Source organism: Pan paniscus, chromosome 14, assembly GCF_029289425.2.
Source record: "Pan paniscus chromosome 14, NHGRI_mPanPan1-v2.0_pri, whole genome shotgun sequence".
NCBI classification, from domain to species: Eukaryota; Metazoa; Chordata; class Mammalia; order Primates; family Hominidae; genus Pan; species Pan paniscus.
This window is the reverse complement of record NC_073263.2, coordinates 49,899,604-49,919,054: the sequence shown is the minus strand read 5'-3', so window position 1 is coordinate 49,919,054 and position 19,451 is coordinate 49,899,604. Positions and strand designations below refer to the sequence as shown.

Sequence of the window (19,451 nt, the reverse complement as noted above, 5' to 3'; positions counted from 1 at the left end):
AGTTAGCAACCTCAAGTTATAGTTTGAGGTGTGTCAAAAATCAGGCAGAGGTAATAACTTCATTTAAATTTTCTGCTTCATTGGACCAAATAAAAGATATGAAAAATCTAAAAATCAGAATAACTACCTAATTCCATCCCCAATTAAACACCCACTCTTTGTAAATCCTCCTGTCTTTTCCCATGCAGCTCACATTCTTCCTCCAGCAACTGCCTACTCTGCAAGTCCTGGTTCCTCATTTTCAGAACCCACCATACAGGACTACTTTTCAGAAGTAGGCAAGTCAGAACAGCTTTCTGGAAACTTGCTTTTGTCATTTTTTTTTTTTAGGCTATTATACAACCAGAAGGAAGGTCACAAGAATTTGATAAGAGATGATGTGTTCAATGAATAATAATTTTTGATTTACTTTATGGGTATTATGTTGACAAGTCATATAGACTTTCTGATAGAAATTATATCTGATTTGAGGGATGGATTCAACAGTGAGGATTAGCTTTGCCAATTATACTTTATTTTCCAAAAATTAAACTAGCGAATTCTCCCAATATTAAATTCAAAACAGGTTTTGATGGTAAATCTATTTGGAGCACATATACAATTTAACAAAAACTAAATCCCATGCTGCTATTAAATGTATAATATTTTAAATTATCAGCTTTAAGATACGGAAGTACATTCAACTTTTTCCCAATTATTTTAGAGGTTATGGCAAGCAAAAATGTTTGAAGACCACTATGTGATACCTAGCCAGTTCCAGCTGTCCTTATAAGGTCCCATAGCTCCTTTGTAAAGTCTGACAGCTGAGCCCATCGTGAACTATTTGTAACACACATTTTAATATTTGGTCATTTGGCATATAAACTTTTACCTCTCCCTAGTTACTTGAGGCAGTGTGGTGGGCAGCCTCTCAGATGGCTCCCAATGACCCCACCTCCTGGTATTCACCTCCTTGTGTGATCCTCCTCCCCTCGTGTGTGGGCTAGATCTACTGTTGTCTTGCTTCTAACCAAAATAATATGCCAAAAGTAATGGGCTGTCATTTCCAGAATTAGATTACAATAAGACTGACCTCTCTCTTGCTCTTTATTTCCCTGCCTCCCTCAGAGTCCCTGCTCTGGGCAAAGCAAGCTGCCATGTTGTGAATAGCAAGCAGTACTATGGAGGGGCCCAAGGGCAAGAAACCAATAGAGGGGCCAATAGCCATCGAGGATCAGCCGACAGCCATTTGAATAAGTCTGCCAGTGAATGCTCCTCTAGTGGAGCCTTGAGATGACTGCAGGCCCAACTGACACCTTGATCACAGACTTTGGAGAAACTCTGGCCCAGCTAAGTCATGCCTAGATTATTGACCCACAGAAATGGAGATAATAAACGTTTGTTTTAAGTCACTAAGTTTGGGGGTAATGTATTATGTAGCAACACATAACATAGGCAGTCTTCCCATTCCTATAAGAATATAAGCTCTCTGGCCAGGTGCAGTGGCTCACATCTGTAATCCCAGTTCTTTGGGAGGCTGAGACGGGGTATCGTGGAAGCCAGGAGTTCAATACCAATCTGGCCAACATGGCAAAACCCTGTCTCTACAAAAAATTTAAAAATTAGCTGGACATGGTGGTGCATGCCTGTAGTCCTGGCAACTTGGGAGGCTAAGGTGAGAGGACTGCTTGGGCCGAGGAGTTTGAGGTTACAACAAGTAGGTGACAGAGTGAGACACTGTCTCTAAAAATAAAAATTAAAAAATTAAAAATATAAGCTCTCAGGGGAATGGAGATGGTGCAACATATTAACAGTAATGCATACTGAATATGGGACTGCTGAATTAGTGACTTTAATGGAAGGCCAACTAGGGTTGTGGATTTGCAGCCTAGAATAAATGTTTCAAAGCAAAGCTTTCCCTTGGATCTCCTAGAATGAAGCTCTGCCACTTTCACTGAGGCAGGATCTCATGTAAACAATTCCTAATCAGTGTACCAGAACAAGAATATCCTAGAAGTCTGAGAGGAAGGACAAGCAAAAAGTGCATATGTATGGAAGGAGACCAGTAGGCAGGGACAGGCTGGTGACATTTGGATATCGGGCTTACATTTTGGAGTATCTCATTTCAAATCACACTCATAATGAGTGAATTTCAAAATTGTTTTATAAACATTCCTGTGAGGTTATGTACATACATACATGGTATCATTGAAAGATATTTGGTCTTTGTCCCCAGTTCCTGGGACAGAGCTCCTAAAACCCTTCGAATTTCATGTGTGATAAGGGTGATGGGACCATCTTTTGTTCTAATGAGGTGATACTTGGTGGGTACCTAGCTAATTTAGGGTGGAAGCTGGTTGCCAGAAAGACCAAGTCTTGAGTAGAAGCTTGGAACTTTCAGCCCCACCCTCTATCCAGGGAGGGGAGGGGGTTGGAAATTGAGTTAATCAATTATGCCTATATAATGAAACCCCCATAAAAACCCCTCAACAATAAGGTTGGGAGATCTCTGGAGTTGGTAAACATGTCTAAGTGCTAGGAAGGTGGTGCACCCCAACTCCCCAGGGACAGAAGCCCCTGTGCTAGGGACTCTTCTGGACCTCACCCTATATAATATTTCTTCATCTGGCTGTTCATTTGTATCTTTTATGATGAACTGATAATAGTAAGTAGAATATTTTCCAGAGTTTTGTGAGTAGTTCTGGCAGTGGATCAAACTGTAAGGAAGAGGCACTATCGGGACCCCCCAACTTTGTATTCAAGTCAGACGGAAGTGTGGTGTAGCCTGGGGACCTGACACTTGTGACTGGTGTCTGCAGTGAGACCATTTTTGTGGGACTGAGCCCTTGAACCTGTGGAGTCTGATGCTGACTCTGGGTAATTAGTGTCAGAATTGAATTGAATTGTAGAACACCAGAGAGTTGAAGAATAGATTTGGGTGAGAAAAAAATCTCACACATTTGGTGATAGAAGTGTTGTGAGCAAAAACAGCTCACGTATATATGTATGTATATACACAAATGTATATATGTATTATATAATCTCAAGTGGATATTTAGAAAAGTTTTGAAGTTCACCAATTAGGAGTATGATTTGAGATTAAACTTGATTTGAAAGTAAATCTGAGATATATATATCTCATAAAATCCTATGCAATATGCCTGGATGAGGTGTTTGAATAACTGCATTTGGAAATTCAAATTATAGAAAGCTTTAATTTCTTTTATACTTACAATGCATACTATTATATTTCATAGAAAGAAAATACTCACCCCGAATGATTCACCAATTGATACTAAGATTCTGTCAAGTTAAGATGAAATACCAATTAGTAATAAAAAACCATATACAATTTTGCAGAGATGAGCATAGATACATCATTCTGAACTATTAGGAATACCAAATTAAAGGTTACCTCTACCCTAGAACCACTGACAAACTATATTCATTTGGGAATTATTCTAACAGTGCCCGTCTAATCATATACTCACCTAGTCTCTTAGTTTTAAAGCAAAAGTTATAGGTCTGCAAGAACATATTCTGCCATTGCCCATATTTAGGGAGGGCAAAGGCAAGTTTCAAGGTTACCCCTACTTAGTTCTTCATAAATCAATGGGTAAGTTATCAAATTTCTTTCATATTTTCTCATTTAAAATTCAAGTTATATTTGGAAAAAACTTAGAATATTAAGTAATAATCAGAATTCTAATTAGCATCTATATTGACATAGTAAAGGCTATTTATCATATATCATAGAGTCAGAAATCTTTATTAGTCTGTCTTTATTTGAACCATATAATTTATGTTCTTTATAATAAAGCTGAAGAACATCATTAGCCTGACATGACTCGACAAAGATTTGAAAACATGAACATGGAACTAGTGAATATAGAGATTTTTTTGCCCTCCAATTCCTTGATAAGTGGCCATCACTCTACATATAATATTTGATTAACCAGAGTACCTAAATGTACTGGGTAGAGTGTTAAGATGCTCTCCTAATGCCTGGTCAATGATTTATTAGTTAGGATGTTCAGAATGTGACGTTTTTGCTGAAGAATACCAACACAGAATTTATTTCACTAAGGATCAGCAAGTAGCCATCATTATCACCATAATATGGACTAATTATCACTATTAAAAAAAACTACCTAAGTATACATTTTCATATAGTGGCATGGAACAATGTAAATTTTCTTAAATAGACATGACGTGGCATCTTAGCAGCTTAGAACAAGTAGTAGATATCAGTACACAGATATCCAACTACAAGAACACCAAATAAATAAAGGATGATACAGAGACACATGAGAGCATTTGTATCATATTGCCAATTATTTCTTACTTCATATTTTTCTGTAGAGTATGAGTACGTACTACTTAAATAATTAAATATACCATGCAAATATTTTCTGAAAGGCCAACATATGCCCCCTTTTCTTGCCCATTAGGTACAACCATATGGGCTGATAATTTCTGAGATGAGACTACATTAACTATACTAGCTAATCTGCCTCCTACTTTACACAAATAAAGTCAGTTTCAAATAGCCCATGATAACATATAATTAGTCAACTGAAGCACTTCAAAGCTAGAGAGCACTTGTGGTTGGATATGGAAGATAATATAATGATTTGTAGTTGCATACAACCTTTCATCTGAGAATTTAAAACAGCTTCATACTCATCATTTCCCTGATCCACAGCACCCTTGTGAAGTACAGATAGAGACCTGCCCAAGGTGAGGTGGTAAAGAGGCCGCCAGCAGGATTAGGGATGGACCTCTAAAGACTTAATTGACAGTAATCTACATTTAATATAACAAGCAAAAGGAAAAAAAATCCACAGGAAGCAAAATTTACAGGACATCCAATAAACTGCAAACTAAAAGTACTCAACCTAAAGTAACCTGCTTTGTTTAGCAGATTGGCTATTTACAAAAATATAAAAGTGTTTTGAAACATATAACCAAACTGGTTCTCAAATTGTTCTCAAAAGAAGATACCTAACAGTCAGGAAAGCTGATAACTAAATCTGTAAACCCATCCAAGTAAATAGATTTTCTTCACCCCGCCCCCATATTCTTATTATGTTACTTAAATAAGCAAATAGAGTTTCAAGAGTCTAGCTTATTTGAAATGAAGAATGCTTTATATTTTTTATTCTTGGATCAAAATAATCCCCCTCTCATTCTTTACTACTTCCCTAAAGAGAAAACACACACCTTGATCTTGGAGTCATTTTTGTTGGTGTTGGCAGACCTTCTGAAATTTTATATGGACTCTTCAGGGGTGAAATATAGATGTTCCCTCCAGGAATCCGTAAGGGTGAACTAGGAAACTTGTAAGGGCTTCGAGGAATGTGAGGTATTGGTGACAAGGTAGGGGGCTAGAGCAAAAACAAAAAAGTAGATTATTTATTTAATGTTTTGGTGGACCCATTACATTAGATTTTTCCAATCAAAGGATACTTTTGACCTACCCTGGTGGAAGCATACTGCAAAATATTTGTTTTCAGTCTCTGCATGAAGACCGAGTTATAGAATACTATAATAGAATCATACTCCTCTTCTTTGATCAAAACACGTTTGAATGTCTGAGGAAGAACAGTAAAAAAATATAAAAAAGTAAAATTTACTTGTTAAATGAATTTTAAAATTTCCACCTTTAGATTTTCTTTTCTAATAGTTTATAATACTTTTTGACTGGTAAGAAGCACATATTATAAAGGAAAAAATAATAAATAAATAAAATTACTTCTTAGGCTTGGATTATAGCTGCTCTTCTAGAAGTGAAATGTCACAGAATGATTGAGAGAAATAGCCAGGCAGCAGCAGATGGAAGAGCTGGCCATCCAAGAAGAGAGGAGTAGATAGACTGGGAAGAGAGGAGTAGATAGACTGGTAGAATGGAAAGCATGATGGGAATCAAAGGGCCAGAGCTGAGCGAAAGCCAATAATATTATCCACCAATATTTGGACTACATTCTCTGGCCTGTACCTCCCGGTATCCCCCCCAATCTATAAGGGTTTCAGTATACATTACTCAATTGCAAGAAGTAGACATTTAGTAAAAGCACTATATTTTAGTGATAGTTAGATTTCACTCAAATTTTAGGGAAAAACACAGAGGTTATATCAGATGCCTCTGATATATACAATTAAAATGATTGAATTTAGAAAATAACTTCAAACATACAAACAAAAATGACTTGGTTTGTATTACTTTTGAAAACTCCAAAATAAATGGGAAAAATATCCCACAACTCACTTTCCACAGAACAATATGAAATGTGTCATACCAAGTATATTTTACTACTACTATTTCTCTAAAGGGAAGGTAAACCGGAAACACAAAATGTGTTTATACTGAACATTTGTATTATTGATTTGCAAGGCTGCATTTATACTGGCTTTTCCTATAAAGTAATAAAAATAACTTCAAAGAATATCTAATGTTCTATGACTCATGTCAAGTTTATTACAAATACCTGCTTATTACAGGGATAAAATATTATTTATTAACTTTATAAAAAACTATGAATATGGGTAATTTCATAATTACCCTTATCTTTCCAATTCTATTTAAGTTACAAATAAATAATATAAAAGTTTTTATTTGTGAATTTACATAATAAGGTCAGACAGAATATATGATCTCATTAATGAATAAATGAGATCAAATGAATTACCTATGTTATGTTATGGATATGGATTTATCAAAAAAACTTACTATGGAAAATTACCTACCTCCTGAACAGCATGAGGAAGATCCTTGTATGCTGTTACAATGATTTTGAATTTAAGGTCTATATTCTTCACTTTGCATATGCCATACATGGAACACATCATAATCTAGTAAATAAATTGATGTAAAAGTAGTCAGAATTTTATTACATGGTTTTGTTCTTAAAAAATACCATTTTCTTTCTTTTAGCCTCAAAAAAGAAAGGTTTAATCTTCTACAGAGTTATTTCTTTCCATACTGAGCTCAGTTTGAAAGTCTACATGAAGTGTTTAACCCAAAGTGTGTTTAAAGAACAAAATGCAAATCACCAAGGCTCAATTATTCAGGACTGATCATCTGGTTTGTAAATTACCCTAACTTTGGCTCTTGTCCCTTAAATGTTTCCCAGAAAAGTTGAAAGTAGAATCAGTTAATTTTGTATAACTAGCACTTTAAAAAGCCAGGTGTGAAAATGTTTCAAACTATTAGATAAAATAATATTGAACACACTTGGTGGTGGTGGTAAGGAGGCTATGGTGACTGGAAGAGCATGTAAGAGAGTCTTATGTGTTGCTGACAATGTTTTGTTTCTTGATCTGGATGCTGGTTATATAACTAAGCTCAGTTGATGAATTTTTGTTAGAATGTATCCTTTTGATACACAGGTTTTTACATATGTGTATTACATTTCAATAAAAGATATTTTAAATGCAAAAATAAGATCTGAAAATGATTCCCTGTGACTTTAAAATGTCAGATTTTCTTTATTTGTATGAACTTTATAGCCTAATTTAAGTACTCATTGCTTCTGCAACATTCTTGCTCTTACCTACTATTGCCAAGAATGCCAAATAATCATTTTTGCTTGGCATCCTACAGCCAAGTGTACAGTGTAGTCCTGACATAAGAATAGCTTATGTAGATCTCATATGAAACAGAACTGAGAGTCCAGAAATAAATATTTATATATTTACAGTCAACTGATTTTTTGACAACTGTCAATGAAGAGAGAAAAAAACTCTTCAAAAAATGGTGCTGGAACAACTAGTTATCCACAAACAAAAGAATGAAGCTGGACCCCTACCTCAACTATATTAAAAAATTAGCTCAAAATGGAGCAAAATCTAAATGTAAGAACTACAACTATAAACATTTTGGAGGAAAACAGGGATAAATCTTAACAACTTCAGATTTGGCACTGGTTTCTTAGATATGACACTAAAGCATCAATAACAAGAAAACAACTACATAAATTGGACATCATCAAAATAAAAAACTTGTGTTTCAAAGGACACTAACAAGAAAGTGAAACAACTCACAGAATGGGAGAAAATATTTTCAAATTATATATGTGATAAGCGACTTGTATGTAGACTACATAATGACCCCTTACAGTTCAATAATAACAAGACAAATAACTCTATTAAAAAATGAGCAGTCTGGGCATGGTGGCTCATGCCTGTAATCCTAGCACTTTGGGAGGCCAAGGTGGGTGGCTTACTTGAGCTCAACCATTCAAGACCAGCCTGAGCAACATGGCAAAACCCTATCTGTACAAAAAAATACAAAAATTAGCTCGGCGTGGTGGTGTGTGCCTATAGTCCCAGCTACTCAGGAGGCAGAAGTGGGAGGAACACTTGAGCCCGGGAATTCGAGGCTGCAGTGAGCTGTGATCATGCCACTGCACTCCAGCCTGGGTGACAGAGTAAGACCATGTCTCAAAACAAAATGGGGCTGGGCATGGTGGCTCATGCCTGTAATCCCAGCACTTTGGGAGGCCAAGGCAGGTGGATCACAAGGTCAGGAGTTCAAGACCAGCCTGACCAACATAATGAAACCCCGTCTCTACTAAAAATACAGAAATTAGCCAGGCGTGGTGGCACACACCTGTAATCCCAGCTACTCAGGAGGCTGAGGCAGAAGAATTGCTTGAACCCAGAAGGCGAAGATTGCCGTGAGCTGAGATCGTGCCACTGCACTCTAGCCTGGGCGACAGAGCAAGACTCCGTGTCAAAAATAAAAAATAAAATAAAATAAAATAAAATGGGCAAACGGTCTGATAGACATTTCTCTAAAGAAGATATACACATGGCCAGTAAACACATGAAAAGGTGCTCACCATCACTAGCCATCAGAGAAATGCAAATCAAACCACACTGAGATGCCATTTTATACCCACTAGGATGGCTATTATTAAAAAAAAAAGACTAAAAAGTTGGTGAGGATATAGAGAAATTAGAACCTCATACATTATTGGTAGGCATGTAAAATGGTATAGCCACTTTGGAAAATGATCTGGGCATTCCTCAAAAAGTTAACATAGAATTATCATATGACCTAGCAATTCTACTCCTAGGTATGTACCCAGGAGAAATGAAAACATGTACATGAATGTTCACAGTAACATTATTCATAATAGCCAAAAAGTGGAAACAACCCAAATGTTTATCACTTTATGAATGATAAGCATAATGTGGTATATATCCATACAATGGAATATTGTCTGGCAATGAAAAGGAATGAAGTACTGATACAAGCTACAATACAGATGAACCTTGAAAACATTATGCTAAATGAAAGAAGCCATACACAAAAGACCACATATTATATAATTCCATGTATATGAAATGTCTAGAAGAGGCAAATCCATAGAGAGAAAATAGATTAGTATTGCCTTGGGCTGAGGGGGTAGGGGAATAGGGGGTGACTGCTTGAGGGTATGGAGTTTCTTTCTGGTGTGATACAAATTCTAAAATTGATTGTGGTGATGTTTGTATAACTGTGAATATACTAAAAACCACTGAATTGTACATTTTAAATGGGTGGTTTTTATGGTGTGTGAATTATTTCAGTAAAGCTATTAACTATATATGTATATATTTTTTTAATTAACAAAATTTTTTTTGAGACAAGGTCTTGCTCTGTTACCCAGGTTGGAGCACAGTGGTGTGATCTCAGCTCACTTGCAACCTCCACCTCCTGGGCTCAAGAAATCCTCCCAGTTCAGTCTCCGAAGTAGCTGGGACCACAGGTGCAAGTCACCACACCTGGCTAATTTTTAAATTTTTTGTAGAGACAGAGTTTTGCCAGGTTGCCCAGGCTGGTCTCAAACTCCTGAGCTCAAGCGATCTGCCCACCTCAGCCTCCCAAAATGCTAGGATTACAGGCGTGAGCCACTGCACCCAGCCAAAAGTATATTGTTCTTATTAACCTATTTTATAGAGAAAAAGGAGGAGATGAAAAATGATTCTCTCATTGTAAACTAATTGATTTCATTCATTCATTCATTCAATAGGTATTGTTTTAAATCAACTGATTCTTAAGTCTCATGCTTTTTTCACACTAAAATGATATCTAGCTCACTACTACATAGAAAAAGCCAGTGATAAGAAGGTTCTTCAGCTATTTTTTTTACAGGTAAGATCTTTTGTGTCATTAAATAAGCAGTTACTAAAATATACTCTTGAGTGTTAAAGCTTTAATTTCTAAGAATTACAACAAAAATGTAAATGGTAGCCAAAAAGTGAACATATATTAAGTCTAATAAATTGATCTAGTTTCTCATTTGAATCTAATATTTTCTTTAGAAATCACTTAACAAGGCTGGGTGCGGTGGCTCATGCCTGTAATCCCAACACTTTGGGAGGCCTTAGGTAGAGGGATCACCTGAGGTCAGGAGTTTGAGACCAGCCTGGCCAACATGGTGAAAACCTGTCTCTACTAAAATACAAAAATTAACAAGGTGTGGTGGTACACGCCTGTAATCCTAGCTACCTGGGAGGCTGAGGCGGGATAATCACTTGAACCTGGGAGGCGGAGGTTGCAGTGAGCCGAGATTGCGCCACTGCACTCCAGCCTGGGTAACAGAGTGAGACTCTATCTCAAAAAAGAAAAGAAAAGAAAAAAAAGAAAGAAAGAAAGAGAGAGAGAGAGAAAGAAAGAAAGAAAGAAAGAAAGAAAGAAAGAAAGAAAGAAAGAAAGAAAGAAAGAAAGAAATCAGTTAACAAGTAAGTAGGGAGGAGAGAAGGTGAAGTGCTTGATTTTCTTACTTGGTCCAAATGCCTGTCTCTCATGAGTTCATACTCATTCTGCAGGGTGTGCTGGAAAAGGGTCCAGATGATATGTTCTAATTCTGGGTGCTCAGACAGAAGGCGTTCACAAAGTGTATTTAGCCGGAGATAGGCTAGCCGATACACTGTGGGAATAAGAAAAATTAGTCATTTTTACTGTTCATTTTGAATTACAAGTAGATTTTTTTCAAATCATGAAATTGCTCTAATTATAATGCTGTTAAGTAGCATTTTAACAGAAACCTCTTTTCTATCACTCTTTTCTTTCCCCCAGAGAAACATGTTTACTGGTTTATTATGAAGCATATTACAAGGGATACAGATGAAGAAATGCAGAGGGCAAGGCATGTGAGAAGGGGCATGGATTTTCCTTGCCCTCCCCAGGCACGCTATTCTCCAGGAACCTCCAGTTGGGCAAATATCCAGAAGCTCCCAGAACCAGGTCCTTTTGAGTTTTTATGGAGGCTTCATTATGTAGGCATGAGTTTTTTTAAAAAATAGGTGTTTGGGGGAACAGGTGGTGTTTGGTTACATGAATAAGTTCTTTAGTGGTGATGTTTAAGATTTTTCTACCACTATTTTCCTTAAAAATAATTGATTCCTTGTGTTAGCACAGTTATAGGTACATATAAGGCAGAATGATACTTGCTGAATTAACTATTATGGCATGAAATTGGGACAGAGGTGGGAAGTAGTGGAGGAAAGGTCATAAGACACTGTAAAATTAGACAAACCCAATAGGGTTTGTTTCAATTCCATTAATAATCACTCACCACTGGTCATTCCCACTATCAATATTAAAGAGGAATAATCATTTTTTAAAATTATATAATTGCCAGTGTCTATGAATTTTTCCAATCCTAAAAAAATTAAACCACACATTTCTCTATAAAATACCAATGGAACATACTCTGTTGAAAAATGGTAAACTTGTAGATTACCTATATGTAAAATGACTGCAATATGTAATTTATTTAGTTTATAAAAAATACTACTGAAAATGCAAATTTGGCAAAAAGGAATCCATAAAATTGAATTTTCCTTCATCTACTTTAAATATCATATAAAGACCTTTTATATATCTCTTTCAACGACTTGCATGAGGTAATTTGAAATTTTTAAAGCTAACAATTTATCTCAGTGGTCTTAAACTTTAGCATACATCAGACTTAGCTGGAGGGTTGTTAAAACAAGGTTTTGAGGGCCCTATCTTAAGAGTTTCTGATTGAGCAGGTCTAGGCTGGAGCCCCAGAATTCTCATTTCTACAATTTCCAGGTGATGTGGATTCTGCTGGTTGGGAACGACACTTTGAAAACCACTGCTCTAACTTAAGGATAATATCTGACAATATGCCTGTAAAGCTCAGCATAATTCTTACTTGAATAAAATCAGGAAAAAGATTATCATGGAGGAACATGACCTTTTACTGTCTTTCAAAGAGCTCCAAGTGGATATGCACTAGGAAGTATATACGCATGCACAGACACTCAAATCAACCTCCCCACCCCACCATATATATACACACTCAGAATGCTACATGACCTGGTTACTGGCCTTCTTAAATGTCCTGAAAATATCCAGGAAATGTGTCTGCAGTAGGCAACAACACACTACTTTTGTATGTACATCACACCTGCTGCAGCAGGGAGGCGTGGATGGGGCGGCACGCTCCAGGAAGCCCGGAGGAGCCGGGGACAAGCAGGAACCCCGCCCCTTCCGAGTTGGGACAGGAGTTCCCCAGTGCTTCTGCAGCCGCCCAAGCCACCGCTGCGGACCCAGGCATCCCTGTGCTCTCTGGGCTGGGGAGCAGGTAGGAGTCCCACCCTCCCCAGTGCAGCTGCAGCTACCCAAACCGTGGCTGTGGACCCAGGCATCTCTGTATACTTGGGGGCCGGGGAAGGCACCCCCCAACCGCCACCGCCCTCGCAGGCTCAGAAGTGCCTGCTCCCACTGCCTGGTTTCTCCCTGCTGCCAGCGCCCACTCCAATCTCGGAGCAAAGTCAGGGCTGAGCCTGGGTGCTGCTGCAGCCCAGCCAGATGTGCGCACGCTCAAGGCAGCGCTGACACGCCAGCCCCCTGCCGCCTCAGCCCTCTCCAGACTTTGGGCGCTGACAAGCACGGGGGGGAAGCCGAGGCGGGGGCTGAGGGCAGCTTGGCACTGGCCTACAGGTGCCCCTTGACGCATGGATGGCGGCAGGAGGCAGATGGGCTCCTGAGCAGTAGAGGATGAGTCCCTGTTGAGGCCCCACCTTCAGGCCAGGGAGCGCCTGAAGGCTGGGGGTGGGCGCTGCCAGTCCCACGGACAGGAGTGAGGACTTGTGGTACCTTTTCTGGGCCCACTAGTGGCCGCCCATGTACCAATCGGTGCACACTTTCTTCCCGCTGAGGCCCACAGAAGCCCGAGTCTCAGCCAGAGCAGAGCAGAGGATGGAGAGACAACTAGCTGCAGAGAGGAACTACCCTCTCTACTGATAGCTGAACACTTGTCAGGACGAGCAGCTGCAGAGAGGAGCTACCCTTTCTGCTGAGAACTGAACACTTGTTGGGACGACCTGCCTGCAGAGAGGAGCTACCTTCTCTGCTAGGAGCTGAACACTCATCGGGACTTTGTGGTTACAGAGAGGAGCTGCCCACTGTGGGTCTTCTCTAAGCTGTTCTATTGCTCAATAAATCTCCTCTTCATCTTGCTCACCCTCCACTTGTCTGTGTACCTCATTCTTCCTGGCTGCAGGACAAGAACTCAGGACCCACCAAATGGCGAGGCTGAAAGGGCTGTAACACAAACAGGGCTGAAACATGCCCCTTGCTCGCCATGTTGTGGGTAAAGAAGAGAGAAGAGCTGCGGCCCTTCGGGGAGCCCAGAATTGGGAGCTCCTTGAGCCAGGGCTGTGACTCCCTCTTTGGGGCCCTGTGGTTTCTGGCGTCTCCAAGCTTCTGGGAGCCATTTTATTGTTCCCCAGTGCCAGCTGTGGAAACCGCTTGTGGTGTGTCTGGTCCAGGTGCAGCCTCACAGAGAGCTGGCACCTGTGCCAGCACCTGGAGCTGCCCGCCCCGCTGCAGCAGCCAGCATTTCTGACTGTGGGCAATGGCCAGATCTCATGCTTGCCCACACACCCCTCTCCGTTCCATGTCTGACTTGCTCCTGGCTGGCATGGACCCAGGCCAGTAGTGTGAGCCGAGTGCAGCCTGTCAGACCAAGGGGCTGAAATGAGCCCGGTGGGCCTGAGCAAAAATTGATCAAGGGCGCCACCGGTCACAGAGGTTTCCAGCCAGAAAAACGACTCTGAATAGTCAAGAAAGATCTCGCAACATTATCATTTCCATTTTATAGATGAGGAAACTGAGACACAGAGATATTAAGTGACTTGCCCAGTAATGTACCTAGAAAGTAGAAGAAACATGATTTGAACCCAGTCAGCCTAGTTTCAGAGTCCATGCTCTTGAAAATAATCATCTACTAACCTTTTTTATAAAACAGTGAAAGAGAGGTAGATTTCAATGGCTTCTGGGTCTGGAAGGCTGAGGTTGCTTGTGTCTCTGCATTTGCAGTAGAATTTACACGCGTAGTTGAACCTTTTTTCTTTGGAGATCTTACAGGAGAAAGATACCTAGATATATTTAAAGGAAAAGTCTTCATTTCAAGTTGGCTAAGAATCACAGATTATACATACACTTCAAGGTTATACACCCAGATACATCTTGTCTATTTAATTGCTATTATAGCAGACTATTTAAATGCAAGCTGGGAAAGATATATTAATAGGAAAACTGCTTGTCATCATCATATCTAATTCTATTTTAATAAATGGCTTTTCCTGGGGATTACTGCCTTATTAGAAAAAAATAGCTATATATGTATAATGTACAATTTTAATAATTATATTGGTATTGAGACCATAAGGTAATTCCAGCTTAAAAAACAATTTATTGATATTAAATACTGTTATCTTGTTTTTGTGATTCTCCTTCTAAAAATTTTTTTAGCGATAACTATGGTTCATATCTAAGATTTCAGTTATACACACAGATTTACACACACCTAAATTACACAGTACAGAATTCTATGAATTAATACTTCAAATAACATTATTCAGACAGATTTACACCATACTAAATATGTCAGGCATAACTCAAGGCAGGGATATTACAAATATTATCGTTCTGTGCTGCCCCTATTTAACAGAATAATCTAGATCCACTTTCTGATTTTCTTTTGGTAGCTGGCAAATGAACTTATTTTTAAAGACAAACTTTAAGAACAAAGAGAACAGGAAGTAGAATTTGTACCTTACTATGGATGTTTCTACAACATGTAGTATATTAACCAGTCCACTAAGAAAAGCGACCCATTATCACAACGATTTTAGAAGGACCAGTGTCTGGTCTAGTATCTACTTTGGATTTTCATTCAGTTCACTGACAGTATCGTAAACTGGCCTAACTTGGGCAAAGTTAGTCTCTGAAGTTCTAGGTGTAAATCTCCAATTACCTACCGGATATAACTACTCGAATCTCAGACTTAATAAGAACAAAGCAGAGCTCTGGATTTATTTTCCCATCTCAAAGAATAGATCCACATTACATCTAGTGTCTTAAGTCAAAAACCTAGGGTTATGTTTAATTTCTCCATTTTCCAAATTCCTGAAATCCAACATAAAACCAATGTAAAACCTATTAATTTATCTCTAAATACACCCCAGATCTCTCCATTTCTATTTCTAATACCATACCTTAGACCAAGTCACCTACATCCCTCATCTGAACTACAGAAATAGTCTCCAAATTGGTTTCCTCGCTTTTTGCCTTGCCCTGTCCCTTTCCTCCAAACCCACCTGTACTTCAGATAGCAGCTAGAGAGTGGAGATCTCTACAAGATCTACCCTAGCTTAGCTCTTCAGTCTCATCTTGCACCATTCTCCTCTTCCAATACCCCAGCCACACTAGGATTTCTTTCTTTCTGTTCCTAAATCCAACTAAGTTTGATCTGCCCTACAGCCACTGCACTTGCTGTTTGTTCTGCCTGGAATGCACATCATGCAGGTTTTTGCCTAGCTAGCATCAGCTTGCCCTTCAGGTGTGACGTCAAAATATCACTTTATCAGAGAAAGGAAAGTGCCACTAAGCATTCTATCAGCCTCTCCGTTTCTCTCTTTCACACCACTCTGTTTATTTCCTTTGTAGCACTTATTATACTCTAAAATCATCTTACATCTTGGTTTACTTGTTCATTGCCTGTGTTCCTCCTCCAGAATGTGAGCTCTATGAGGGGAAGGACCCAGGCCATCTTACTTCTGTATTCCCAGTGCCTACACCACTTCCTGGCAGTTTACAGATGACTGCTTCTTGAATTTTAAAAAAACAAGGCTTAACTTATTTATACAATGCATTAGTTAGGAAACAAATGTATACATGAAGGCAGGGTCTCCATATGCCAGAAACAGTTTGGGTACAAGTTAGCATGAAAATGACATCTCTGGAAAATGGCCCCTGCACTAATACAGAATACTGTAATGTCAGTTCCTACACAGAATTAAACAGAAACAAAATATTAGGCACATTTCTGTGAAAGGCAATGTAGTTAGAGTAATTAAGAGCCTGGACTTTGGGATTAGATAGCTTGGGTTTGAATTCTATTGACCTTAGGCAAGTTATCTTATTTCTCTAATTCCTATTTTATAGTTAACAGGCTGACAGCAGTATCTATTACCTTATGGGCTGTTATGAAGATTAAATGAAAAAATAAATCTTAAGTACTTAGGCCATTGCCCAGCACACAGTTAGTGATTGCTTTTGTGAAAGGAAAATAAACACTTGGGACCCCAATTCACTATGCCAAAAGGAAAAAATTAAGCTGAAATCTGAGTCATGCAAGAAACTGCCTTTCCTTTTGTTCCCACACAAATAAATACAGATAAAAGGTTAAATACCTCCACAGACAGTGACTCTATGTTCACCTTATCTTATGTAAAGTGTCGATTCACTCAGCATGAGATGGATAGATAATTGACGATTCCTCTACCTGCTCTTTTTCTCTTGCAACATGTGGATTACCATACCCTTTTTCTTTCCCCTCCAGACTGACTTTCCCATTTAAATATTGGAGCCCTCAAAATCATCACTGGAGAAAGGCACAGATCTCTCTCCTGGGCACGTCCTTAACTTTGGCAAAATAAACTACTACATTGATTGAGACCTGTTTCAGATACATTTGGGTTTACATTTTCTTTTCCCATCATCATCACCAGCACACACTAATCAACTGTGTGTTAGTCCACATCCCATACTTCTCCCTACACTTATCCTATGCTTCACTCCAAATGGACTGACCTGCACACTCTGAAAAATGTTTTCTGCTTCCTTTGACATTTTTGAGTTAATGCCATTCTGACTCTTGGAACACACTCCTCTGTCTCCTCTATTCTCTCCAGTTTCCACATTGAAATCCTATTCCACCTAAACTGCCAACTCTGCCATGAAAACTGCTCTCATTATGCAAATCCTAGGTGATTCAGTAGCACTCTGTACTCTTTTATATGACTTTATTTGGGTCATGTACCTTTTATTACTAATTTCTTAAAAACTGAAACAATTCTTATTCAAAATTCTATTCCCTACAGTTTCTTTATAGAATGTTACATTGCACTTATGCTTAAAATCTATTTGCAGTTTGAATGGTCAACATAACATATATTTTGCTTACATATCTGCTGCAGTGTGATTATTCTGGAGAGGAAGATTAAGAGGACAAGCAGATTCAAGGTGATCAGTTGGTCCTTCTCGGTCCTTTGATTGTTTAATAAGATCAAATAAAGGTGAATCCTATATGAAACATGATGAAATTAAAACCACATTAGTAAGCATAATTTTCCCAGGCACATATCAAAATCATATTGTTTGACATGGTAAGTACTATGAATTTTAGGCACAATTGACAGTGGCAATTTAAAAGTCAGAATGAAATATTTTTCTCTACTTCGAAATTCCCAATTGACAATTTTTGTACTTCCCACACACAAAAAAGTAGAAAAATGTATAACCTTCAACGCTTATATTAGAAAATAAGTTAGAAGTTAGGAGGAAAGACAGAAAAAAAACAAAGAAAGTGGAGAGAAAGAAATGAAGACATGAGCAGAACTTAATGAAACTGAAAACAAAGATAAAACACAGTTTGGTCAACAAAGCCAAAAATGGGTTCTTTGAAATAACTAATAAATCTCCAGTCAGATTGATCAAGATAAAGAAAAGAGATAGATAGGCAGTATTAGGTATGAAAAATGGGACAAAATCACAAAGATTAAAAAGATAATAGGGAATTATTATGAATAATTTTATATCAATAAATTGGAAAACGTAGACCAAGTGGAAAATTACTACAAAAATACAAATTACCAAAACTCAATAAAAAAGAAATAAAATAACTTACATAGTCCTGCAACTATTAAATAATTTGAATCAATAATTTAAAATCTTCCCATAAATAAAACATCAAGCTCATTTGGTTTTACCAGTAAATTCTACCAAACATTCAAGGGACAGATAATTCCACTTTTACTCAGATTTTCTTCCTGGAATGGAAAAACTAGAAACATTCCTCATCTCATTTTATGAAGCTAGTACAATATTGATACTAAAACCAGTTCAAAGAGCAAACAAACCCCAAAGCTAGCAGAAGACAAAAAATAACCAAGATCAGAGCAGAACTGAAGGAGACAGAGACACAAAAAACCCTTAAAAAATCAATGAATCCAGGAGCTTATTTTTTGAAAAAATTAATAAAATAGACCACTAGCTAGACTAATATAGAAGGAAAGAAAGAAGAATGGAATAAACGCAATCAGAAATGACAAGGGATATACCACCCTTACCCCAAAGAAATACAAACAACCATCAGAAAAATACTATAAACACCTCTATGCACATAAACTAAAAAATCTAGAAGAAATGAATACATTCCTGAACACATACACCCTCCCAAGACTGAACTAGGAAGAAATCAAATCCCTAAGTAGACCAATAACATGTTCTGAAATTGAGGCAGTAATAAATAGCCTACCAACCAAAAAAAAAAAAAAAAACCCAGGATCAGATGCATTCACAACTGAATTCTACCAGAGGTACAAATTTCTACTGAAACTATTCTAAGAAATTGAAAGGAAGGGACTCCTCCCTAACTTATTTTATGAGGCCAGCATCATCCTGATAGCAAAACCTAACAGAGATACAACAAAAAAAGAAAACTTCAGGCCAATATCTCTGATGAACAGCAATGAAAAAATCCACAATAAAATACTAGCAAACCAAATCCAGCACACACCAAAAAGCTTATCTACCATGATCAAGCTGGCTTCATCCCCAGAATGCAAGGCTGGTTCAACATATGCAAACCAATAAATGTGATTCATCACATAAACAGAATTAAAGACAAAAACCACATGATTATCTGTGGTTGCAGAAGAGGCCTTTGATAAAATTCAACATAATGTTAAAAACTCTGAACAAACTAGGTATTCAAGGAATGTATCTCAAAGAGCCATCTATGACAAATCCACAGCCAACATAATACTGAATGGGGAAAAGCTGGAAGCATTCCCCTTGAAAACCAGCACAAGACAAGGATACTCTCTCTCACCAATCCTATTCAACATAGTATTGGAAGATCTGGCCAGGGCAATCAGGC

General features: G+C 38.1%; 1 protein-coding gene across 3 annotated transcripts in view; it reads right to left on the bottom strand.

Annotated features, from left to right (window-relative positions):
- RB1 (RB transcriptional corepressor 1) overlaps positions 1-19,451 on the bottom strand; it is a 171,970-nt gene that overhangs the window by 5,258 nt on the left and 147,261 nt on the right. For 2 of the 3 annotated variants that reach the window (XM_003811422.5, XM_055096764.2), the window contains exons 18-24: positions 17,475-17,593; positions 14,237-14,382; positions 10,753-10,898; positions 6,727-6,831; positions 5,460-5,573; positions 5,203-5,366; positions 3,252-3,282 (exon numbers count right to left, since the gene is read on the bottom strand). In XM_003811422.5, the coding sequence (XP_003811470.1) occupies positions 3,252-3,282; positions 5,203-5,366; positions 5,460-5,573; positions 6,727-6,831; positions 10,753-10,898; positions 14,237-14,382; positions 17,475-17,593 (825 nt within the window). Of the gene's footprint in view, positions 1-127; positions 3,107-3,251; positions 3,283-5,202; positions 5,367-5,459; positions 5,574-6,726; positions 6,832-10,752; positions 10,899-14,236; positions 14,383-17,474; positions 17,594-19,451 lie in introns of those variants that run through there. The other variant, XM_063595953.1, reaches the window with a different exon arrangement.